At 37.0% G+C, this 27,172-nt stretch overlaps 1 protein-coding gene across 1 annotated transcript in view; it reads left to right on the top strand.

The window, feature by feature from the left end:
- SLC24A2 (solute carrier family 24 member 2) overlaps positions 1 to 27,172 on the top strand; it is a 113,759-nt gene that overhangs the window by 41,373 nt on the left and 45,214 nt on the right. Inside the window, exons 3-4 of the mRNA XM_017806050.1 lie at positions 18,343 to 18,381; positions 19,447 to 19,555. Of these exons, the coding sequence (XP_017661539.1) occupies positions 18,343 to 18,381; positions 19,447 to 19,555 (148 nt within the window). The remainder of the gene's footprint in view (positions 1 to 18,342; positions 18,382 to 19,446; positions 19,556 to 27,172) is intronic.

Genomic DNA, 27,172 nt, shown 5'->3' with positions numbered 1-27,172 from the left:
CGTGTGGCAACATACTACAATAGGCAGTTGCAATGTAAATAAAAATATACAAAAATATCACACTCTTCAATAAATATTTGATATAAACCAAATAGCCCCAGTTTTCCCAAAAGGTTTCTTGGCCTCTCCCTGTCTCAAATTAGTGTGTTGTTTTACAATGAACTGTCGCTGTCTTTCAGCCAGAGAGAAATAAAGGGATTTTCTTTGGTAGACTCAGAGAACTAAAGGCATTAAAATCAATAGAAGTTTAGTTTTAACACTTCAGGAGCAGACTTAGTCATTTTCAGTCCACTTTTTGAAAAACTCTTTGTAAAATAAATACACAACCATTACAGTTATTTACATAAGGGTTAAAATAAATGAAATTACTGAAATTTCAATGTAATAATCTTTCCTCCTGCAAGCCCTCTGACTGAAAAAAGCAAAGGCTTGATATTTGAATAAGGGTACTTAATTTTAGCTTGCACTGAAAAATATTTTTATTAATTTTGTGTCATTGAAACAAAACCTGGAGTATCTAATCTGAAAAATGTGGAAAATCATGTAATTGTATACTTCACAAGTGCTTATAACATATTCTCTAGAAATTCAAGCTCACCGGGCTCTTTCATTTTGAATACTCCCCAAACATGCAGACAGTGAGCACTGTTTGATGAGAACAAAAATTATAAGCATGGTGAAGATATTTCTGTGTCCTCTGAATTCATCCTCCAAATAACTTTCTGAACCACCAGTTTTTGCAATCTAAGACTTTCTGACACGTATCTTCATTTGACGTGGTATGTGGTAATTAAATAACAGGTAACATGAAAAAGTAAAGGGGAAAAATAATAAAATCAGCATTACTTAAGATCAGCCCTGGCCTGTTGTTGGACTCGGGCAAAAGATGTCTTCAGTGCAGGTTCTGTTTATTGGTGCAGAGTCCATCTCTAATATAGTAGTTACATTTCACCATGGAAACAAACTCATCTTTTTATTTCCTGTTATAATCACTGCTGTTTGGTTGGCTTATCTATCAAGCTTTTCTAATTGCTATTTTCAGATTATAATTGTACATACTCTTGCAAGTTAAAGTCTCCCAAAGCTGGAAAAGGAAATAAAGTTAAAATTAAAGAAAATGCAAAGAAATAGTTTGTCATAATGGGAACTTGGCAATTAAGTGAGAAACAGTACATAATCTTATTGAATGGCTTAATTTTAACCACATTTACAAGAAGGGCAAAAGAATGGTATTTCTGTGACTCTGGAATAGTAAATTTTTGGAGATGAAAAATAACAAACACGAATGTTGGAGAAATTGGCCAGTGTTGGAGAAATTGATGACTGCCGTTACAGCATTATGAATACATGGCCATTTTTCCTGTCATTTGATTACGATTATTTTGAGATATGTATGTGAAACCTCATGTCTGAGAATACAATGCCACATTTATAAAACCAGTACTGTAAGCTGTTTTCATTCTGAAGAAGGAAAGCTTGTTTTTCAACATAGATTAAATAGCCTGCTGTTGAGGGCAGCAAATGTGCACCTATTTGCTTAGGGCAAAAAAGCTGGAATTATCTCTTGAGATGTTAGCACATGACACTCAATAAAAAAAATTGAGAAATATATTCTAAGATAGCTATATATACACCTGTGTGTTTGGCCCTACTTGATGTACCAAAAGAATATAAGGTCTAAGGATATTACGACTTCACTGAGCTAAAACCATATAGCTGGGATGCAAAATGGCAACCTCCAAAGAACACTAGCTAAAAAGTTCTGTTTAATTTAATTTTGTTAGGTCATGAACTTGCCTGTTATGATGAGCAAAGAAATGTGTCCTTAAGCAGATTCTGAATGAAAGTGAAAAGAATAAAAAAGAAACAAATGCTTGTGGAGAACATCAAGCGAATTACATGGAGCAGTAGTAACAAGTAGTAAGTGGAGCAGAGATGGTCATGGGAGTAGTGTGGCTGATGCATTTTGCAGCAGATGAAATACTGCAAACAAGTAAAAATATAAATAGGCTAGAGGAACCAGTGTATTTTAACCTATGTCTTAAAGAATGAAAAATCCTTTTACTAGAGAAGACATTTTCAATATTTAAAGCATGGCACTGATATAACATGTTGTAAGAGTGGAAGAAGTTTCTGGGATTTATATTGTTTTCTAACAAGCCGAAGCATAGAAAATTGTCTTATAGACAATGATTTCTTCAGCCTTCTTTATATCACTAAGGAAGCTTCATGCTGAGCATTTCGACTGAAGACAGATCAAAATGCAGATGCTTTATTTGGTTACCTTAATAGCTTAATAGGCTTTACAGATTATTACTCTCACAAGCCTGTTTGAGCTTATAAAATCCTGATGTATTTGCTATTAGAAATTATGAGCTCAGTCCCAAAAACTCTTACTTGCATGAGCCTCTTGGTGAATTGCCTGGCCTTTAAGGGTTTGCAAGACTGCCATCCTGTGCTTACAAAAAGACGGGAAGTGCAAGAAATTCCCAAGGAGAGCCAGTTATTCCACTCCATTTAGTCCCTTCCTAAAGATTTTTGCTCCATTTGCATTCATGCCATAGCTAACCAAAAAGTAAATGGATTGTATGTGGTAGACGTTAATCAAAACCGTATTTATTTAAAAACCGTGGGGTTGGATGACACTGGCAACGAACAGAAGCCCTCATTTAGAGCAGGCACAGTTCTGTAGGAGTATCAGATTACAAAGTCTTTTCAGCTGCATTCAAATTCAGAAATCTAGCTCCTCATAAGCAGGCACAAATCTACTCAACAATACATCTCCTCTAGTTTGCCATAGTTTTCCCAGGGATTAAGTTACACTGCTGCTGTCCCCTAAACTGCTGGGTGTTCTAGCCTTGCTTTTTGTTTTGCTTTATGATGTTGATTTTTTCATATTAGACCAAGTCTTCTTGACCATTAAGCTGATATTAAGTCTCTTATGTTGTCATCCTTGGTCCAAAATTAATGCTGATGGAAATTTTGCTGTCTGACCACATTTTTGTCTGGAGCTGTTACAGCCATGGTCTTAAAACATCTGTGGTGTTACTTGAAAAAGGTATAATGAGGAGTTTGTTACGAAAACTACGCATAGCCTGATAATTTTTCAGCGTCCAGGGCTCTCTATTTGACAGGCTGCTTTTTCTAACAGTGAAACTCTTTGTTCTTTTAATATTTCTATAGCTTTTCCTCCAGATGTTTCTCTCATTCAGTGGTGTAGTTCAGGGAAGAGATAATAACCAACTCTCATTGCAAGAATTTCTATCTTAAGTAGCATAAATGTGTACAATTGGAGTGTATCGACAGGAGTCATAATTGCATCTCTCCATGATACTTACTCAAAACTGAGAGTATTTCATCTGCAGTAGACAAATTCACTGCCAGCATCACGTTTTTTAGTAGTTATGTTGATCTCTTGTGAAGAAGTGAGATTTGCACTGCATGGCATTTTCCACTGAGGTATTTAAAAATTCCGTCAGATATTTCTGACCACAGCAAAGGTCATATGTAGCTTTTAGTCCTGAGATCAGTGACAGGCCTTTCAGAAAAACTGGCAGTTTTACAGAAAAATGTAAGATATGAATATGTTAGTGCTATAAATATTTCCAAATTAAAAAAAAAAAAAAAAAAGAAATCAAGACTGATTCAGAAAGTGTTGGGGGAAAAAAATTACACAATCAAATGGTCCTTCTGAGAGTATCAGTCTGAAGACCAGAACAGAACCAGAGTAAGAAGCCATGATCAAACCTTTTCTACAGGACATTCTGAAACCTTGTTCATTAAGTGGGATTATTTCTGTTTAACATCCTGAAATTGTAATTACGTTTCAAGGACTATTATAAAGGCATAGGAAAAGGTTTATTTTAGTTCATATGCATGAGTGAGTCACCTACCACTTAAAGCTGAAGTTTCACTTAGAAGAAACTAAGAAACTAAGAAAGAGCAACTATGAAGAAGTCAATACCTTCTACCTGTAACTTTTTTAAACAACTCTTAGTCTTTCTGCAGCCATTGCTGAAAATTTTTGCTGATGCCTTGGGGAAGATAAATAAAAAAATATGGGGTATAATGTATAAGAAGGTTTGGTTCTCACTGTATGCTAGACTAGCTCTTGCATGTGACTACACTACCACTCTCAGCTCTTTAATGCAGAAATGAAACTTGCTTACTTTAACTTGTTTAATCTGAATAAGTGGCTTATGTCACTCTACGTTTCAAGGTTTTCTTTACAGGGATAAAGCAGTGAAAACAGCATTTTATAAATGAAACTGAGATTCATCTTCATGGTTTAGTTTCCTTTTGGAATCAGAAGAATTTGTAGGTATTATACTCTAGGCATTACTTTGCGTAAATAATAATTAAGGCATATTTAGAGGAGATAAATAACCCAGGAGATGAAATCCTTTTTGTCATCAGCAAAAAGCAGTTCATAGAATTTAGATCACAGAGCAGATTTCTCTTCAACTAATTAAAGAAGGGAGCAAATGAATTAAGAAAATCTAATGTATTTTTTCTAAAAAACTCAGACATGCAGACATCACAATAAACTGTAAGGTCCTAGATAACAAAACAAAGTGCAGAGATTATTCTAATTCTCCTTTCTGTACAGGGCTACACATTTTGAGAGACAACATGCCTGAAATAATTAACCAAATTAGTACTCCAATTTACCTGTTGAAAGAATTACATGAAAATTGATGATGAATTTGCTGCAAATTGAAATCACTCTATTTCAATTAAATACCAAGCAGGGTGTGATTATAGGGAATTCATAGTGCAGTAGTGCCAGTGAAGAAACTTGCCTTTCTAAGTAAATTTTATGTAAGTAGAATCCACATTGTCACATCAGATTTTCATAATTCTGTGCAACCCAACTTCTATTTGCAGAATTTGTGATGAAAGTGATTGAGTTTTGTCTGTTTGGAATATTGCTGCTTCTAGTTCTTTGGTGTTTTGAATTACTTAATTGTAAGATGCACTGTCTTTCTATCATTAAGTTTTCACGGTATCTTCGTTAGAGACATATAAAAGTTGTTTTGTTGGGTATTCTTTCATGGTCCAGGGAGGCATAGTTAATTTGTGTGACAAATGTTTCATGATCACTATGATTTTTATAGAAGAAGATGTAGTCTTAAATCTAAAGATTAGTTTTACATGTTTAGTAGTTTAGATATGTTTAGACTACATGTCATAGTGGGAAAGATTTAGCCGACAGGTCTACATTTCTCTGGAAGATTTCTGTCCTGTGTTTCCAAGAGGTAAATAACATATATTCAGTGTATTGCCCCCAAAAAATCAATGGTTAGAATTCAGTCTGCCCCTGTAACTGCTTCTTGGGCAGAAAAGAAAGCCTTTATAGATAAAGTTTTCAGGCAATCATTTGATGTTTTATTTAATCAGAAGATAGAGAAGAGAAAATCACCACTGATTCTGTGAGTAGCATATTTTCTTCAGGCTCACAAAAATTTTTACTTTCTGTGTTTTGGCAGCATTTTTTCCTTTTTTAGTTTTACATTTCTTGACTTGTTTTCATCCAAGATATCATGTCATTGTCTGTGGTCTAAACCAAAAGATGGAACTTTTCTGTATTAATACAATTGTAAGTAAAGCTTTTATAGTTGTGTTAGCCAACTTACTTGCATCAGTGGAATTAATATATGTAGCTTTTCCACAGGACTGATAAGAATCTAGAGAGCAGTTTTTCCATAGGATATACGAAAACTTTGACTCTATGCTGGCTTTTCGGTCCAAGGTCTTTGATGAAATGGTCTTTGGTCTTTGCTAGGGATAGGCAATGCTGCAATAAATTCTATTAGTACACCAAAATCTCCTATGACACTGGTCAACTCTGCAGTCCTTTTTTTCACAGATGGCACTATTAATCCAGCAGGCAGGAGCAGCTCTTGTTTATACCCAACTCGAACAAGCTTTCTTCTAGAAATGAAGCACGAAAGGGTTTGAATCCTATTATAGTTCCTGCTTTGCCATCCTTTAATGAGCTCAGAGAGTAGTTTATAATGTTGTCCTTACTTGCCTGTGACTGACTGTGGTGGAGTGAAAACAGTGAGTGGTGTGGTGCATGGCTGAGCCACAGCGTGACTGCTCTCATGGTGTGTTAAGCTGCTCTGGATACTGCTAAAACAAGAGTGGACAGGCAGTCCTTTATCTGGCAGAAACAGTGGCACAACTTACCATGATTTACTATGGCATTAGGAAAGCAATTTTAAACATGTATTATTTTTTCAAACAGCTGTTGATGTGAGTGCTGACTAACATAGGTGGCATATGAAGTGACTTAAAGGCTTTTACAAAAATATTCAGGCAATTGATCTTGTTGGAGCTGTTGAACTCCCTAGATTATCAATGCAGTCTGATACGGTGTCAGGGTAAGTAGCTGGATCTCAAGCACCCATCTTCTCAGCTCTGAGTGTTGCATGTCAGAGATATGTGACTTGAAACTGCACCAAAGTCTCGAAATCTTTGCGTCTGGCTGTTTCCTGGGAGAGACTCCAGGCTGAGCTGGCAAAATCCTGTCAATTGTCAGGCTGGAGGTAGAGCCTGACTGTATGACTGCGAAAGCCCCTGTCAGGAAAGGTCCAGGAGAAGGTGTAAAATAGAAGCACATCCTAAAGATAAATCATAACTCAATATGTAGGCAGTAACATCCAGAGAGAGACAATTTTTATTTAGTAGCTTATGATAGTTAGTACTTTAGTAACTCTTATAGCTGCAAATGCAGTAGGATCTGTTAGCCAGTAGACTCTTGAGAGTGGCAAACATTTGTATTGCAAAACACATTTTATTTTTACTGTATTTTGCTTTGTATGTAACAAATTAAGAGGTGGACACCTTGTTTGAGTGTACTGTGCAATAAATATCACATCTCTTCCTACATGTGCACTCAGATCCTGCTTTCAATTAATTTAATTTTATGCTAATCCCATGGAATGAATTCATAATGGTGTGAACCACACTTTGAGTCAGACTTTTTTGTTATTTTGATCTTTTAGAGGTTTTCCATGCCAGTATCCCCTGTACTGGTTATTTCTTTATTAAGGTTATGATTTTACCTGACCTTCTTCATGTTTGTCATGTAACTGCTAAATCTATGTGAACAAGAATGAAAATATTTTGATAATTCAGATTTGACTAGACTATTGAAAAACATGAATAGTTTGAGAGGAGAGTATTGTGATTGTATGTAGGAAAGTTCAGTTTGCAAACAGAACACTTAACGGTGACAGTTCTAATGATACTTTCCCATTCAGTTTTGAATCAAAAGGAAAGAAAAGATTTTAACCAAATAAAAAGCACTCTTCAGATATTTCTACAGAGATCCACAGCAGAACTGCAGGAATACTATTTGTGAAGCATATTAAAAATGTATGTACACAGAGATAGCTACAGTAAAATTGCCGATAAAGCAAACAGGAGGCAGACAGACTAAGGGAGTTTTAATCTGTCTTCTCATTCTGGCCACGCACTGTTTTACAAATGGAAAGAAACATTACAAGATTCAAATATGTTTATTCTTTTTACTACCGTGGTCAGCATTGCAAGCATAAAAGCTCATTATCGTAAAAGACCATATATATACATATAAACCCCATATAATAAAAAGTGACTTAAATTCATAAAATCCTGATTGGAGACTCACAAACTCCCACATGAAAGAACCATGTTTACTGACAATTTAGCTTGACAGAGATGCAGTTACTTGAATTTCAAGGGAATATTGTGAAGAGAATCATGTGTACATTGTTTACTGAAATTTTTACATGCTTGCAGAATGATTACAGAATCATGTTAAAATAGAAATGTGTAGATTCATAGCAATGGGAATTTTCTAGTTTATGGCTTACATCCAGACAGATTAAGGCTGCAAAGCATATAATGTTTTCTGGCTTACCTTGTCCTAAAGTTTTCTTTTTATGATTAATTTAGTTGTATATAAAGTTTATCTTAGGGAACTAGATTGTTCCCTCCTGGAGCAGCCAGATTTTTGTAGATCCAGCCATATGTGCATTACCTGAAAATAGGGATTTACTTTGAGATGTCATTAAAACCAAAAACATGGCAACCTAGAAGGTAGGCACAGGAACTATTAAAGAATCAGTAAATATTTATACTAAGGCACAGAAAGTATTCTTATTTGCTTTAATGGAATTAATAACCAGTATATTTCAATATGAGGGCCCAGCTTTGCTGTGCAATTCAAATCTTAGTTTCAAATCCCCTCCCTCTTGGTGACTTCACTTAATGCAACGGTGCTGTTTTTGTTAAAAACTTTCTCTGATCCTTCCATTTTCTGTACCTTTTACACTGAAGAAAGCCTAGTTGGGCTGAACGGTATTGAAAGGAGTGGGGTGTGACAGTGGTAAATGCAGAGTTATGACCACACTTCTTTTTGAAAGCAGATAGCTGAATCACTAGGTGCATCCCTCTCAGATACAAAGGTGTGCCAGTTCCTGAAACAGAAGTGTCCTTGGTGGGCTGAGTTTCCATGGGCATTGTGTTATGTGCTTGCCAAACAGATAGGAGAAAAAAGGCCACAGGAAAGTCCAAGATGAAAGAACCACAGATTCTGGGAGAAAAGTCATGAGAGGAAAAGACCTCGTTGCAGACACAACTTCCTTGTGAGGGCAAGTGAAGGGGCAGGCACTGATCTCTTCTCTATGCTGACCTGAGGGAATGGTGTGAAGTTGTGTCAGGGCAGGTTAAGGGTGGATATTAGAAAAAGGTTTTTCACCCAGGGGGTGGTTGGGCACTGGAACAGGCTCCCCAGGGAAGTGGTCACAGCACCAAGCCTGCCAGAGTTCAAGAAGTGTTTGGATGATACGCTCAGGCATATGGTGTGACTCTTGGGGATGGTCCTGTGCAGGACTGAGTTGCATTTGATGATCCTTGTAGGTCCTTCCAATTCAGGGTATTCTGTGATTCTATGATTCCATGGCAGAGGCAGACTACATTGGGGGAGTAACTATTTGCTAAAAGGAGGCTTACAGCTGAGTAAGGGCATGGTAATTGTGCTTGTGATTCCTGCAGTCCTTAGAGAAACCAGACTTTATTTTTATTGTAGTGGAACAGAATTACATAAAAGATGGATGGAGTTACTATGAGTTTCTCTTCTCTCTCTGATTGAAAGACCTTGAAGACTGTGATTTTGACTGGTGTCCAAAGTAACATTATTCAGCAAAAGTTTCAGAGAAATTTCATTTTTGCAATTAAGCTCTACTGGCAGCTTAGAGGTGAAGAAATGCATTTGTCATAGGCTGTAAATAGGAGAGAGAGGTGGAAGACAGATACAAGCCTGAGGTACGGCCACTAGCTGCTTAGGCTGCCACTCTCACTACTTCACCATGAACTGTCTCATGCTTTCTTGTAGCTATATTCTTCTATTACACCCTTCCATGATTCTATCCTCCCTAGATCTAGCACATCTGCTTCCCCCAATGCCTTATTCTCTTTGATCACAAGGGGAATTATACTTGAAGCTGTACATTTAACTTAAATATTAATTAGGAAGCTGTTCTTGGAGGATTGAGCTTTGCGGAGGAGAGCAATAGAGCTGCTGCTTCTGCATTGGCGTTAGGTTGCCTGCAGGCATGTGGTTCATAGCTGCAAGGACAAAGCAGCAATATGAAAGGCAGTGTGAGACAGCAGACTGATGGAGGAAAGTGACTGCAAAGATTTTCTGTCTATCCTTTGCTATGCCATGTAGGACATAATTTCTCAAATGAGGTGTCCAAACACTGAGAATCAAAGTGAGGAAGGTCTGGTTTAAGGTCTTAGTGTTGTAAGTCTGCATTTAGAACAGTGGTCTAAATGTGGACCACCACATATACCTGGTGGTCTCCAGAATGCCAGCATGCAAGGATGCTCTTGATTTCAGAGCCACAAATCTTAGATCTCTTTCATCTCAATGCCAAGCAGAACATTATAGAAAAATAGTTAAAAGGCAGGAATAATCAGAATAAGATAGAAGCTGATGTAGTCCTCTTTTTCTTCACTTAGTTTGAAAAAAACTGTTTGGTTTAATTTATGGTTGCAGATGAAAGTTGGAAATTCTGGCTTGCTTTTCTGTCCACAGCTCTATCAGGCACACCGGCAATACAGTGCTGGTTTCCTATCTGCAGGTTGTTCCGTAAAATTTCTTTTCTGTTTCTTCTTAACAGATTTTCTCTCTACCATTTCTCACACCCCCAGCGGGTATAAGACAAACTCTTAGATGTAATTTCCATGTTTCATATGATAAAAAGGACCTAGGAGGCACTTGTGAAAAAGCTGAAAATGGTTATCTGGAGGATGATTATGGAGGCAGATGGTATTAAATATCAGTTATAAGGACAGTCAGTCTGAAGTACCGTTGAGTCAAATAGGCAAAATTAAGGTATTTTCTTTTAGTAATACTTTGTTTTGCCTGGGACTTAATGTCTAGTTTTACATTTTAAAACGGAGACCAAGTAATATAATCCAGTTAGTGGGTGAATAAAAAAAATTAAGCCATCATATTTTTATTGGTTATTCTTTTACAATGTTGAACAATTAGTCTAATATCCTGTGGGATGTAAAAAGCACAGATGTTCTGTGTGCTTTGGTTACATGAATTCTCATATAATCTTGTAAGTCCATAGTCTCAGATCTGTTAGAAATATAATAGTCCAAAAATTATTTTAAAAATCTTTGATGTTTCTTAGCTAATGAAACATTATCAGAGGTACTTTTCAATCCTTTACCTTTAGCTAATGAAGATACTGCTCTCAAAGAAGTTCTGCTTTGTAGCTTACTGTAATGAACATCTATGTCGTTTTCAGTAGGAGATAAAAAGCCCAAAGAGCACAGTTAATTGCTGAGGAGATGGCAACCGTACCCATTAACCTGCCCCTAAAGCAGTCAGCCCTCTCCATAAGAACCAAGTTCTTTACAGTGTCTCTATTCCTAGTTTACAAAGGGAAAATGAAGGAACAGAAGCCAACTGCCAGATTTTGCCTATGATGTAAAATTGACACCCATAATTCTGCAACCTATAGCTACCAGTGTGCTCCCAGTGGACGAGGATTTTGTGTTTTGAAGCACAGTTATTTGAAACATTTGTACCTTAATCCTATTCCTTTATCCCTGCTTTCTTCTTTTTTAAAAAATATGTAAATTAGACCACCTTAAATGTTACTAGTGTTTCATGGAAAAGGCAGTCCCACAGGATAGATACAGCATGCCAGGCTTTCCCTTTGTCTCATTTAAGGTACAGTGTTCTACCTTCTATTCTCTGTTCCATTCTGACACTGTGGGAAACATCAACTCTTAGCAATGCTCAGCTAGCTTTCTGGGTATCATTTTAATGTGTCACTCACACGTTTGATTATATTCTTCTTGCAGTCACTATCCTGAGAGCTAGATCAGATGTGACTTTCTGCCAGCTGACAATGAAGTCAGCAGAGCTCCTGGTGACAAAAAAGGCACTTGGAGGGGAAAGGCAGCCACGAAATAAGAAAAGTGAGCAGAGCTTGGTGAAACAGAGACATGACCAGGATGGCTGAGGATGTGCTGTTTTGGCATTTCCTCCCTATGGGCGGTGCAGGCTGGTTTCTTCTCTGCAATGGAGCTGCCTCTCTCCTTCCGGATCTCCAGGGTGTTGGAGGTGGGAAGGCAGTGAAATTGCAGCCTTTTTGCCCTTGTGATGAGTCCTCTGCAGTATACAGCCAACTAACTGCAGTGAAATTTGTTCAGGAGTTGGAAATCAGCATAGCAACAGCCACAGTTGAGATTTGTCAAACACCTTTCTCTCTGGGAATTGGTATGACTACTTTTAAGGCAAACTCTAAAACCTGTCCATAATCTGTAGTATATTTAGGTAAGCAGAAGTCCTAAGAAATGCTTTTTTTGCTGGCTTCTTACTACACCATTGACATTTCACTGAGTTGTAAAAAATTAAGAGCAGACATCTCCTGTCAGTAGTCTCTAGGGTGTAGTTGGAATTCAGCTGAAAACCTTCCCAATCCCCTCCATAAAATTTGCACCTTGTTTCATGGGTGATTTTAATGCCAAAATTTCTTAAATTTTGAGAACCTATTCTTGGAACACTCACTAATGCTTTCCCATGTAATGCTGTTGATGAAGTAGCAGCATATTAAAGACTTAAAATCCAGGTGTTTTAAAGTTAGCCACATAAATCCATAATGAAACCGTCACTTGTGAACAAATGTTTTGTGTGCACCTAATGACTACTAAGTACCTAGCTTTAGATTTTTTTTAATTTATTTTTTTAAGGATTCTTTTGTCCTCCTGAAAGTTACACAGGCATACAAACTGTGGTGAAAATTATATGACTCAAAAAATAGCAAAAGGTCACTTCGTAGGTAAGTCTTGAGGATAAGAGGACAACTTAAAACTGCATAATTACTTCTGACACTAAGGTGATTAAAAACTCATGAAGTCTTTAAGCTTGAGCTATTACATTGCCACCCTAAGCCAAAGATACCTGACTTTAAGCAAGTTCAGAGAAGGTAAGAGACATGGGACAAACTCTTTCTTACATATGTTGAATAACTAAATACCATATGATTGGTCCTACTGACTGGGAAAGCTTTATTTCATACAATGGGATGTACAAATATCTGGAATTAAATCAGTTGACCTAACTTTAGCATGTGATTTAGCAACTGATGGCTTAAACCATCTATTTGTCACTGCTTGAATCAGTTAAGACGCATCTCTTCTGAACACTTATGAGGATTCACTATGTGTCTGCACATTAGGTAACAGCATGAACAGACTGACATAAAAGAGATAACTGATCTGAATTAACAAAGCTATTCTGCTTTGTCTGGTGCTACAACTTTCGCACTCAGTGCCTGAAAACGAGCAGTTGTAAATGGAGCTGGATATTCCAATTTCATGGTCCAGGTTAATGTCTTTGGAAGTTCAAGTTCTAGTTTAATACATTCTTCATTTTTATGAGTAAAGCAAGCTTGCAACCTCAATTTAATTTTGGATGTGGTTCTTGTGAATCATATTTATTTCTTCAAGAATACAAAAATCTGTTTCTTTAGGTAGAACACTCTGTTGTATTTTACTTTTAGGAAAGAGGTAAAAGGAAGAAAGAGGGCAAAATGAAAGAGAATTTTAGTTTATTATTCTACAGTGTGCTTAATAAAGCTTTTTCTTCCCCTGTTTTAAGATCCAAAATCCTGTGTTAGTTTGCAGTCTGGATTCAGGTAATGATCTACTAAGCAGTTATATCTAAGCTGAAATCCATACCATCAAGTTTACTATAGGTTAACTATAGAAATATACCCCTACAGTTACTTGCAGCCTTTCTACAAAAAGAATCTAGAGAGTGGGGTAATGAGGTACATCACCTTCAGTTAGAAACGTGTACTGGCCCCATTGCAGTGCCTGACAGAGCTTCTGTAGACTGTGATAGTGATGGTCAACTTTTATTTCCATGGATATCTAGAAGAATTTTAGTTTAAATATATTAAAAACACTAGGATTTGCTTTTTTCAGCCAACCTACACATCAAGTAGGCAAAGGTTACAACTTTGTATTGTTTGGGGATATTCAAAGAAGGGAACTCTAAGGGATTCTAATTTGGAAAAATCTAAAGATGTATATATTAAGAGAACTAGATAAAATAATATCTTCATTTTTTGTTCCTTCTCTGAGCTTATTAGGCTTATTTCTGAAATCTGGCTGGATAAATTTATTGCTTGGATTTTAGTTATGCCTTAATCTGATTTACCATATAATTTCAAATAAATGCAGAACAGTTCTATTCCATGTGCATTACTAGCACTCTTTAGGATACTGCTTTTTAGAAATTACCTACATTGTTGTAGGTTAACTAGATTGACTTCAGTGGCTGCCCCTTGAAATGTATCTCATTTTTCTGTAGTTCAGTCTAACAAAAAAAACCCAAACCTTAAGTGTAAGTGTCTTTCAAACATTAGATAATCCTAGAAAAATGCTCCAAGAAAACTTATCTCCTGTAATTTACTTCAGGACTGACGAGCAGTGACTCACTGTTAGGTATGAAGTTTCAGTGTCCAGATTCCACTTTTGAAAACAGGTAGAAGAGAGAGCAGCAGAAGTACTTCACTATAAAGCATCTTGAGACAATTAGGCAAATCCCTATCTGGTCTCGTATTATATGATAATTGGAGACATGATACTACATTCAACATTACACTGCCAGCCACCAAACATCATGAAATGCCATTATTCCCATAGAAGCAGGTTGGTTTTTGTTTCATTTTGTTTTGGTTTTTTAATATCTTTTAGTTATTATAGTTGGAAAATATTTATCAAGCAGAAAAGCTATGTGAACCACACTGTAGAAAGGGTGTTGAAATCCCATTACACGTTTACCCACTGTTGTTTGACAACCTGCTTTTCTCATGTTAGGAGAAGAGAATGGGCGATCCAGTTCACTGATTATTTATGGCTATTGCATCTGTAACATGGAAGCTTCATCTAGAGCAACAAGTGCTAGACCTACAGGCAGTCAGCTTTCCAATTCTGGTTTTGGATACTCAGTCTAACAGATGATTCAAGTTGCTAGCTGTCTTTTACTAACAAGGATAATTCTCTATCAAATACCTAGAGTTGTTTATAGGTTCTGCTCCTCCTTTGGCTGTCATGATGCCCTTTATTTCAAAGAAAAGCATGGGGAGACTCACCAGATAGTTGGTGAGGCCTCATCCCTTGCATGAATTACTTCATAAGCTTGTTTTTCAAGAACACATATTCCAAAACAAGGCAAGGAAGTTGTCAGGCTCAATCACTGATGGACTTAGGTCACTAAGGAAAAGAATTGTGTGAAAAGGATACCAGAGACCATTTCTCCATAGCAAGTAGACATTTTATTATTATTATTCCTGAAATAAAATGTTTCAAGAGTTTTAGCTCAGGTGAAGCAAACTTGAATACATGATTATCAATAGAGGCAGGGGGATGGACAAATTCTTATGTGCTATCATGGCATACAGAAGAAACAAAAAATGCTTTGTTGAATTCTCTAAAAAATTAGTGATCTGTCTAATGATTAATCATTTTATTATTCTGATAAAAATGTAATAGTGGATTGTGCCTCAGATACCTTTGAATATGAAAGTATACTAGAATGCATTGTTTTCACTGTGCAGAATTATAATAAATGCCTGGTTTTAAAGAAATTATAAGATGTAATTGCAAAAGATAATTTTTATTAATAAATCCTAGAAAAATATGAACTGCATATATTGTATGGAAGTTTTATCTCTTTTTGATCCTGAGGGAATTAATACGCAACAGTTGCCATGATTTAAGAATAACCTTAACTTACAGGAAATGTGTATTTTCTTTAAAAAATCATTATTGAGTGTGTCCAAAAATATAATATTCACTCCCAAAACAAAGAAACACCACTGTTGTAACCTTGGACCAGTTTTTAAGTGTTGTCTTAGACTAAAAAACGAATAAAATGTCTGAATACTAAATGTTTCTGTAAGGGAAAAATTATACTTCAGAATACTTTTCCATGCAGTATATGATACCAAAATTAAATAGCAAAGACAATGTAAATGAAAAACTTGCTGTAAACAATAAGAAAATAATTTAATTTGCCATCCTAATGTGGACAAAATGCCATCAAATACAAAGTGTAAGCAGCAATACAACTGAATTTTTCACTGCCATAGTTTAAAACAGTATTTTAAGGTGTTATTATTGTTTCTTCCAGAAAGTAATCCAGAAACTATAATTATTCAGCATCACAAAAATGTCAAACTATTGTTTACAATACTGATTTTGAAATGGTGGAGACGTTTCTGCCTTAAAATTCTATTTTTATTCCAGTCTTGAGCAGTTTTGCTATAATGTAACTTAATTGGCAGGTTAAACTCAGAAACAATTGCACTGCTAATATTATGTGGAAAAAAATATTTAAAAAATCCATTTCATGGTGTATACCCCATTCTGTACTGGCAAATAAATTATTTCACACTTTTATTTCCTTAATGTATATACAAAATGTATTTCATTATTCTTTATCTTTAGAATATAATTATCTTCTACTAAAGAAATGATATGTTAAACATTATTGTCTAGTTGTTTTTATACGTTCATGGTGCTTCCCCCCATTCCCTTTCAAGTAAATGTTTCAACATGTTTCTTTTTCTTGACCATATGAAAAGATATATTCTTCAGCCCTTTGTCAGGTAGAAACTATAAATTAATCAGTTTTATCAATTATATATTCTCATATCTTTCAATATTAAAAATAAGAAATAGATTTCCTACCTTCAGAAGTTTGAAGTCCCAAATAGTAATTTTTTAAAAACTTTTAAGGTTCCCTTTTTGCACATTCATGCAAGTATCACAGACTTTACTTCTGTAACTATAGCCACTGATGGTTAGGAGTCTACTGTACTAAACTGCTTCTTTGGAGACAAGAAAAGCTTTTCCTGGCTTGTCCTTTTTGCTTTCTTGCAAATTTTGCTACAAGATGATTTATGTTTCCTGTGAAGTTCCCTCAAAATATTCACAAATAAATCGTGGATTTTCTAGTTTGTGTGGATTTGCATCTGAAAGATACATGAGTATGTATACTATATAACTACATATACATATTATGCAAACATTTTCTAAGATGAATCTACTGTTTTAATGACATTTTAGAACACAGATTTTGTATTTTCTGTTTCCCTTTTATTAATTTAAAAGTTCTTTCTGTGATACCTGTCTTCAATAGAGGCATAAAATTTTTTTTTCTAGCATTTTCTTCCATGAGGGCAGATTTATTTTAGAGGTGACAGGTAGTTCCTTTATCAGAACAAGGACCTTTTTTACGTCTCATTATCTTTTCTTCAGGTTAATATTCACAGCTATGGCAGGACATTTTTGAAAAAAAGTTCAGTTCTCATTATTCTTTTATTTATTATGGAACAGAAAGGATTCACTCTGTCATCAGTACTTGCTCATAACTGCTTGCCTTCCACTTAACCTTCAAGGTTAATAAACTCAACAGGCATGTCCAAAAATTTAGCGTTGGTGTGTGTCAAAAACTAGGTTTCACTGAATGGGGGAGATTGTTCCATAGAACAGTTGTGTTGTAATTTGTTTTCTTTGTATTACACAGTGCTAAACAGGAGTCTTCAAGAGGGAGGAAATTATTTAAAATCCGTTCAAAGTCTCATTTTCCTTCATGGCAGAGCAGTGTGTGCCACTGTGGTAGTTTAGTCTAGGCCTTCCTTGGTGACTAGTTTGTAACCAAGGAAGTGCCCAGATTTACCCGGTATTCCCTATGATTTTTACGTAAACCAGGGTATAAGAAGAAAGGAGGAGAGGCCTTCTCCCTCTTTCCCTCCAATGGCTTTGAGGTGCAGGTTTCCCTGCTGTTGAGTCTGTCGTGTTGGGGAGTGAGGCCTCGTGAGGCCTCGCCGACCTTGGGAGATGGAGGTTGCTGGCGGTTGTTTCAGCGCGACTTTCTGTGGCCCCAAGGAGAGTAGTAAGATTTTTTTTTTTTTGCTAATTCTTTTAGTTGCTAGATCTTGGGCTATTGATCTTGTATATTTTATTTTGTTTGTGTTCCTTTTTCCCTTCCCCCTTCCCTTTCCCTTTTCCTTTTGAAATTATACATATATTTTCAATTGTATATAAATGTAATATAAGTGTAAATATAATTATATGTATTGCTTTAGCTGCCTCTCTCTCGTTTTGGTTCTCTTGGTTTTTTTTTTTTTAACCTCTTCTCCTTTGGTTTGGCGGTGGGGGGAGTCCGTGTGGTGAGGTTTTGCAGACTTGGCAGGGAACCAGCTTCAAACCATATCAGCTACGTTTCTTGCCCTTAACCAGAGCTGCCAGTCTGGGCTAAAGGTTGTTTGTAGGGAGTGGTTAAACTGAAAGACCTTTTTTCATTTCCTTGCTTAGTCTCTTCCTGCAAAATACCAAGGTTATGTTACTCCTTTTTAGGCTTCTCGTGGAACAGTTAGTTGATCCTGAGTTTCTTATTGCCTTTTAGTCTTCAGTCCTCACTGTCTCAAACAGATTGACACACAGGGAGTTTGCTTCCCTGCATAATTTGTATGAAGTGAACATTGTGATCTGCAGCCTAGCTGCTGTGTGCCAGGCCCTGAAATGACAACAGTTCCTGTCCAAGAAGCTGACAAGAATAAAAGACTTCTGCAACACTGCAGTGTGAATTTACTCTGATTTGCGTAATTACTAGGATGCTTTAATTTGAGTGGTTCAAAAACCTATCAAAACAGCATTCATAGGATCAGACATCTGTGATGTTCTACTGCCTTTCTATTCTATGTATGCTCCATCTGACATTTCTTTTTGTTCTTTTTCCCATTCATGCAGTCACCTAATGCTGGAGACAAGGATGACCAAACATTGACGGTAGGCAGCACTTATTATGCAACTGAGCATTTGTTTCTCTGGAGGGTGGTGAGGCAAGCCTTACTTTGGTTTGGCACACATCAACATTTTTCTAAATTACTGGGATTTCTTTCCCTTCCTGTGCTGCTATAGAATTTAAATAATTTATTTCCAAAGATAAAGCATTGAACTAAATTTTTTGTTCAGTTTCTATAATTTCTCATTTCGTATGTGTATGACACCACAGATTAATCCATGTGCCATGTATTATTGCAAAATATTGTTTTCTTCAGTGTTGTTTTCTTCCCCTCTAATTGGATTTCAGGATCTTACTAGTCAGCAGTCTGTTGGCTCTCACTATCCTTTTTTATTGGAACAAGCAGCCAGCCAGTCATGAAGCAGTCTTACTCTACGGCATATATCAACGGCATCGATTATTGTACTAGACAATTGCATGGGGAAAAGAACCTCAGAGTATATTTTACATTTCTTTAGAAGGAGAGAAAAGATGCTTCTACATTAGATCCATTTCTGTAGATGTCTATACTGCCTTACCACACTCACAATCTGTTTTCGCAGTGAGTGCTTAATGGATTGAACCAAAGAAAGGACCATATTTCACTCTGACTGGGTACTATTAAAAAAAGTACTCTCTGCCCTTTTTCTCCATAATTCTGATCGTATCCATATTTGCAATGTACTGAGGCAATAAAAATTATAACTTACTTCAGGGATTCAAACACAATGTTCTACAAAGAAACAAATTATGCATTCTTCCTTATGCAAGTGTGAGGTTTTTATTTTCTTAATACTTTATGAGTTTTTACAAAGAAGGATTCTTTTTTCCTGAGTCCTGGGAGCTAATACCTAATCTGGTGATCCATCACGTCCAGAGAAATTGTCTATACCTATGGCAATGTTTGATACATTCTGTAGATTAATTTAGATTAATATAATCTGCTACAAGTGATAGTTGAAAATGTTTCACTGTGCAGTGTCATGTGAGATTAATTCATACTGTTTCAGACCTCTTTCGACACAAACAACAGAAAATGCCTAAATTCTTTCCCCTACTTTTCAACCTAGACCAAGCCACGTCTCCAGAGGGGAGGAAGCTCTGCATCTCTCCACAACAGTTTAATGAGGAACAGTATCTTCCAGCTCATGATTCACACACTTGACCCACTTGCTGAAGGTATGCTTAGTTTTTGGGGGTTTTTTGGTTTTCTGATGCAAAAGTAAATGTTTTCTTTTTCCCTTCTATCCATGGAACTGTTTTTTGCATTTCTCTTGCTTTCATGAGTTCTTTCTGAATGTGTCTGAATTTCCTGAGAGAGTTCTGCACTCTTATGATGTGATATACATACTCCCACCAAGACTTTCAACTTAGGAGACTTGTTTGTTGCAGGGATAACTGAAACTGATTGCTTGGTTGATGCATATTATAACTACTGTTTTTTTCAGCTTCTGGCTTCAGCAGTAATATAAAAGTTACAAAAACTCTATTTCCTTGTACTTTTGTGAAGTTTTTTTTTTGTTTTCTTTCCTAGTTTTGATTTTAGTAAGTCAGAAAAAAAATGTCAAAATGTTGGATAATTCGTCATGTGGACTACTGAAAAGAATGAGACTCTGCTGGATTGATTTCAGGTGGTTTAACACTGACAATAGAAAAAATGCAACAAACATATCTGTGTGTTACATGTATGTTAACGGGTTGCTTGCTTTATCCAAGAGTGATGTAATTTATTTTTTTATTTGAGAAATTAGCAGGAAGACCACAATTGCTTTGATGTGAGAAGTTGGCAGGAAAACCATGATAGTTTTGTATTTGTGTGGTGATTTGACTCTCTGCTTCTGGTAGGAGATCCAAAAAAATTGAAGGCCAGGTGTTTATTTGATGTTTGTGTGTCTGTAGGACTTTTCTTGCTGCTGTAATAAATGTCTTGAGAAATAGCACTTATGAGGGAATTGGGAAGGACTAAAGAGACACAAAATATTACTGACAGACCTTTCAAACTTCAGTGACCAAAAACTGTATATAGCACTTCACAGGAACATTCATGGCAGATTGAAGACCACAATAAGGCTAGAACTGTTGACTTGAGCTCAATTTGAATCTAACAGAGATGGAGAAATAAGATCATCTCTCAGGTATTTTTCTACTGCTCAAGCTATTTCACTTGTTTACCAGATGTAACTCGTTTAGCATTAAGACCTCTTCTACTTTTCCCTGTAGCAAGCTTGCACCATGTAGTGTGATCCAGAGGCTTCCCCCTTCACTACAGTGCAGGACAAAAAGGGTTTGAAATCAGAAATTCATCCTGGGGATCAGCACTTCTGAAAATTAAGTATTAATTATGAGTAAGTTTATGAGCTAACTTGATCCTGCTCTTCATTTTGCCAGTAAAATGCTTGAGATCAATGTGGATTAAGAGAGATGTTTGCAATGCATACATTGTATTTAAATTACTCTAGTACCATTTTCTTCAAGGTTTCTTTGTTCATAATACTTCACCATTTGTTTATGGCTTTTTTCCTTTCCAAACTTTTATATGTGTCCTGGAATTAATGTTCTTAAAAAAATGGAATATAAATATCTTGTGGCCTTTGAATAAGTGCAAGGCCATAGACATCTGTTCATCTGTACACTTCATTAAAACTGGCATACTGAGTGAAAATTTACAAAGGGAAAAAAATCTACCTACATTTACAGAAAATATTTTTTAAAATGAAAAGCTTTCATGAAGAAATGGACAAGAAAACACTGGAAAATAACCTAGGTATGTTCAGACATTTAAGTTGGTGTTAATATCAAAGGTGCCAGTATTTCAAGCTTTTACTGACTTCACAAAATTCAAATTATAGTTCATGGGAGTGTGAAAGTGCAATTCCATAAAGTTTCTTTTCACATGGAACTCTGATTTTAGCTTTTTATAGATAGGCCCAGATGTGTAGGAAAAATGTAAAAAAAAAAAATCCACCCATGTTTCTGTCACACATTGTGGTTATTAACCTTTTCTGAGGCTCTTTTTACCTCATTTGTATACTTGGCTTTCAAGATGTTTTATGCTGCAGGCAGTTTGGAGGGCAGACATGAGGAATACTGGATATCTCCACTGAACACTCATAGTGTTTCCTGAGATTTTGAGCTTTTAAGTGTCCATAGTCACTATTCAGTATTCAGATAGTTCTGAAAACCTCTATAAAAATAAAGGTATTTTAGTTTGATGTAACTACTGTGGCTGGCCAAGGTAGGTAATACTAACTAATAAATTTGGATGGCATTGTACTTAAATCTTGCATTTAATTAAAAAAAAAGTGTGATAATGGATATAGGTACCTGCTTTGTAAAATATTCATTATTTATTTGGCTCTATATTTACCTACCAGATTTCCTCAGTATTTCTACCAGATGATGTCTTAGATCAGTAAGTCAAAAACATTGCATCATTTGCTGTATTTGCTGGATTTGCAGAAAAAGAACAGTTTATGAGAACATTACAAAGTGCCATTCTCAAAGGAAGAAAGTTTGAAAGATGTATATCAAAGCTGACACATACACAGCAACTCTGGCACCGCCTGCTCTTGGGCATACTCCTTCTGTCCTCCTCCCCCTCTCATTTCCTTTTTCCACATTTCACTAGCATATACTTCCTCATACTGCATCTCAGTCACCTGCACTCACTTTCTTTCAGCCTCTTTCCATAAGATGGCTTCTTCAGAGTTTGCTCTCTTTCTGGACTGTTGGGTCCATTAGTCCTGATAGATGCCAACAGTCCTACAGCTGTCATAGCCAAGTGAACTGGGTTTTCAATCTCTGGAAAAGCATTCATAAAGTCTGGGAGCTCTGTACTTGACTCTTCATAGCTTCCAGATCAAATGTTACCTTTAGAAGTTAAATTTCCAGTTGTTGCATTTTGCTGAAAGAAGCTTTTCTTTCTATTTAAGTCAGTAATAAAGTTCACTGTTACATTCTCTTGAATAATTGCAAGGGAAATGGGGACATAAAAGAGTGCTCCGTCATTTGGAGTTCTGTGGGCTTTACAAGGCTGACAGAGAAGTCCCATCTGTGTTCTCTTGATAGCATAAGCAATACAGAATGTATAAACAGGCTGTGAGACTATTAAAGGTCAGCTTGACCTACACACTGTTATTATTGCATTAACATTCAATGTATTTATAGAAAACCAGCTCATCAAACTTACTTCTGAATAATTCATTCGTGAAGTCAGAACCAACCTCTACAGGAATTGAAAGCATCTTAAAAATGTATTTGATTGTAGGTAAGATAATATGAAGTGAGAGAGTAAGATTTACCTTCCACAAAATGTGGATAAACAGAGCAATCCCAATATACAATTATACATTTGTGAACCTGTCCTTCCTTTTCCCTTCCCACACAAATGTTGTTTTGCATGGCTTGTGCCTGTCTTGTGAAAGCCAGCTTGTAAATGCTTCAGAATCAGTGGGCTTGCAAGATGTTCAGCCCACCTCTGACAGATGAGTAATATCTGAGTTCAGTTGGAGCTGCTGGATATTTGGCACTTTGTATTCAGGCAGGTGTGCAGTAATGCTGTGGATTTAACAGTCTAGACAAGGAAGGCTTCTCTCCTTCAAAATCTTGGTCTCAGCATAAAGCTTCTAAGAAGATAAGAGTTCAGCCACTCTAACAGGCGAATGTGTAGGGTATTTGTTAACGGGACATGAACTTTACATTACAATTGAAAGCTCATAGATCATTAAGAATATAAATATCGGTATGACATTAGGTTTTTGTTTGCTTTTATCTTATTACAGAAATAATGACCCTGATACAGATCATTTCCTGAGGATTAAGATTAATGACTGCCTGTGCATCAGGCTATCATCAACTCCCAGCCAGTCACTAATCCCCAGGAAATCCTATGCTGTATTTGCCTCTGCTTAAGCACTGGTCTGGCAATCCAGCTGAGTAGTCAGCTGGTCTGTTCATAACAACATCGCCCATATGAATAAGTTTGGCATCATCCAACCTGCTGTGTTGGTCAGGCCCAAATCCAAAATCCAGGTAACTTGAACATAACTCATGGCAATCATTGATCATTTCTGGCTGTTTTCTTCTGAGTCCTGTACCTCAGTTACCTTTGTCCTGGTTTTGAAAGGGACATTCTTGGGTTATGAAAGTGTAGAATTTGCAAAGACCTCTTTACATTTTTTGATAGAAGAAGGCTGTTATGCAGTGAGAGCAGCGCAAGGAAAAGCATGGGAAGTATTTTGCATGAAAGTGTCTGCCGTGCACAGTAGTCCTACTTTCTCCCTACAAGCTGTAGGTTATTTTGAAGGGTGATTCTTTCAGGATCGTGGAGGGAGCATTTTCTCTCTGTAGACTTCTATAGGTACTCTGTTGAAAAGGGAAGATACCAGTGGTAAAGTGAGGACTCAGAGCACCAGTGCAACCAGACCTTGCTTTTCTTGCTCGGCTTTATCAGGGTACAGGAAGAATGACATTTTTTCATTATGTCACCCCATTTCTGCCTGCTGATAAGGTGCCACAGGCCAACCAAACATCTCCCACAAGTGAGAATTTAGCTAGCTGCTGACTTTCTTACTCCTGTGTGACAAGGCTATAACTCATGCAAATGCCATTCTCTGTGTGAAAATGAGTGTGATATAAATCTCTGTCGTGGCTCAGTCCCCAGTCAGAAGTAGGTATCTTTGGCAATTTTCTCCTATTCCCATTTTGGGTCCTATTTCCAAAGTGGAAAATAGGATGTACTTCTGCAGATAAGGTATTGTTTATCTTATATTCTGCACTTTTTTTTTTTAAATGTAAATATGGTGCATGTTATTCGTGAGAAAAGTAACTTTCTGTTACATAAAGCTGAGCTTACCATTCTGTCACTTTCTTCACTGAATGCAGAAAAATATAGTACTGTCACTGTTCTGACAAAAAAATGAAACCTGCATTCATGCTTCTCAGGAAAATAAAGACAAACATGATCCTTAAAGTTTTTGACATAGTAGTGAATTATTTAGAATTTAGAATTACTTGCTAGATCTTTTTGTGTTCCTAGATACCCATCTTAAGATGATATTAAGAATTTCCCAACTTTTTGATTCACCTAAACTGTTTTGCTTCTTTTGCTGATGCTCCTAGGGTTCTTTTCTTATATGTCATGAAAAATGTCAGCTTGCCCCAAAGACAGCTGGCAGAGGCTGCGTAACCTTTGCCTGTCTGGTCACTCAGCAGGCTCCCAGCTTTGGTCTCATTTTGCAAAAACCTTGTTCTTCCAGTGGCCTTGATGAACTGCATCATCATGTCTGTGCTCACTGACATTGGAAACCTTGTTTGACTGATACTGTTTATTTTTTATATCCTCAGAGAAGTAAGGCCAGGCAGCTCAGTTTGCACCAACTCAGGGGTAATGCTCGGCTCCTGCATTGCTGAAGTAACCTGAGCACTTCCACTTTCCTTAGCTAAAGAGTGTGGATCTTAAATGTATTTTCCAACCTTAACAATTCTTTGATTCTGTGATGCTGCAGGGCTTGAGTGCATTTCCTAGCACCATGACAGAGAAGAAAGAAAGAATTCTCTCTTCACAGCTTTTTAAGCACAATAGTATTTTATCTAACATGAGGAAATATACAAATCTAGGCCAAATTGATAAAAGTAATTATGTTATTAACTATCTCTGCTCCAAATCCTTCATCATTCTTGAGCATCCTCTGGGCATAGCTGTGGGCTTGCGAAGAAGCTCAGCATTCTTTTTCTTGTACTCTTGTTCTTACACAGCTTGTAACAGTCCTTGGTTCCTCTTCAGGCCCACCAAGGAAAAACAGCCCTCTGAGCACAGTGCTTGGAGCATTTTGGTTTTCCTCTCTGCTGAAGACTGAAAAGTTATCAAGGGACTTCTGTCAGAGAAGATGGGGGCTCCCTGCTAGACTCACATAACAAATGAGTAGCTGTTAGTTATAATGTCTTCCCATTAACTCCATCCCATTATTTCAATCTGATATGAAAATGGGAAACCAATAAAAAGGACAATTACGCTTACCTTCAATGTGAAGTGTCATGTCTTAGGCAGATACTCATACTCTATTTATGCAGCTAGCTTTCACAGAATTGGTGGGGTGGGTTTTTTTCATGTAGGTTGGAAGGGACTTCTTGAGTTACAGAATTCAGCTAGTCCAAACCCCTGCTCAAGCAGGATCATCAACTCAAGCAGGTTGCCCAGGCCAGTTTCCAGTCATGTTTTGAAAATCTCCACAAATGGAGACTCCACAGTCTTTCTGGGAGACCCATTTCAATGTTTGTCCATCATCCCAGTAAAAGCTGTTTTCTTGTGTCCAGATGGAATTCTCTGGCTTTTAGTTTGCATCTATTGACTCTTCTCCTGGCACTTCTGAGGAAAGTCTTGTTCCCTTTACTTCTTTCTCTTTCATCAGGTATCTGTACATGTGAGTAAGGTCTCCCTGAGCCTTCTCTCCTCCAGGCTGAACCGTCCTAGCTCTCTCAGCCTCTCCTCTTGTGAGATATGCTCCAGTCCCTTAACGATCTTTGTGGCCCAGTGCTGGACTTGTTCTGGCATGTCTACAGCTGTCCTGTACTGCTGAGCCCAGGACTAGTCCCAGCACCCAGATACGTCTCATGACTACTGGTGGAAGGAAAGTATCACCTCCCTTGACCTGTTGGCAGTGTTTTCCCTAGTGGACCCAAGGGGGCTGATAGTTGCCTTTGCTTCAAGGGCACTTTTCTAGCTCAGCTTTCAGTAGTGTGAATCTATGCACAGTCATTAGCAAGAAGAAAGATTTCAAACGGCTAAATGGGATAGGTGAAGCAATGAGGCGCATCACTCTCCAGCAAGGTCTTCTTTCACCTTTCTGTACGCTTCAGCGTAGAGACCACCAAAATTGTGTTCCTAATTTAGATGCCTGAGATTGTCTGATAAATGTAGATGAGATGAATATTTTTAAAAATATCTCCAATATCAAACTGAATTCAGAAACTGTAAGTAAAACACCCTGTACTGCCAGAGTAAGTAACAGCATAGATAGGGTAGAAACCTTTGGTTATGTGCATCTAAGGGCAGGTCTACTTAAATAGCCAGAGACAGTTTTTTAGATAGCTCAGTTAAAATCTGTCAGAAAGGTAAGAGAGGGAGAGAGAAATTATGTATCTGTTTTCCCCAGTATACTTTTGTAGGAGTAGCTAACGAAGAAGAAAATACTAAAGCAATAATGTTGTGGTCCTGAGCTATCCAGAGCTAAGATTAGTGCATGTGTGAAAGGAATCACAAAGTCAAGCTGGAAAGCCACTTGAAGCATGGTTATTCTCTGTGGCTGGAAGCAGTCACGTGAGTGTGTGTGGTATGTGTGAAGATTAGAAACACTTGGCCTGGCTAGAGAGCTCAGACTCAAGAGTCAGTCGAGAGTCTGTATATAGTTGTGGAGCAATAGTTACAGCAGAGTTCTATCTGGACTAAAGTCTGTCCCGCTTGAGTTCATTCACTGCAAATGGTGCAGAGCGAAGATCCTTTTTCTGCAAATAGTGACCCATGTGCCACATAGCTTAAGACTTCAAAGCCAAAAGTGGATAGCAGTTGTATTTAAAAACTTCCAGATAACACACAGAAGGTATAAATGTCACTGTAACAGCTGTGCAACCTGAGCTGTCTATCAAAACATATGATTTTGACATATGAAGTTTTGGTTCAGCTGATTTTTCTGTACTTCAATCATCATCATCATCATCATGGCCAGTCTTCGCGAACGAAGATTTGGGAAAGGTCTTTACCCTTCGAGCCTGTGCAGTGGATTTTTTAGGTGAGACCCA

The sequence above is a fragment of the Lepidothrix coronata genome, unplaced genomic scaffold (assembly GCF_001604755.1).
Source record: "Lepidothrix coronata isolate B3197 unplaced genomic scaffold, Lepidothrix_coronata-1.0 Scaffold14, whole genome shotgun sequence".
NCBI classification, from domain to species: domain Eukaryota; kingdom Metazoa; phylum Chordata; class Aves; order Passeriformes; family Pipridae; genus Lepidothrix; species Lepidothrix coronata.
The sequence above is the reverse complement of the archived record's forward strand: the minus strand, read 5'-3'. Positions and strand labels throughout refer to the sequence as shown.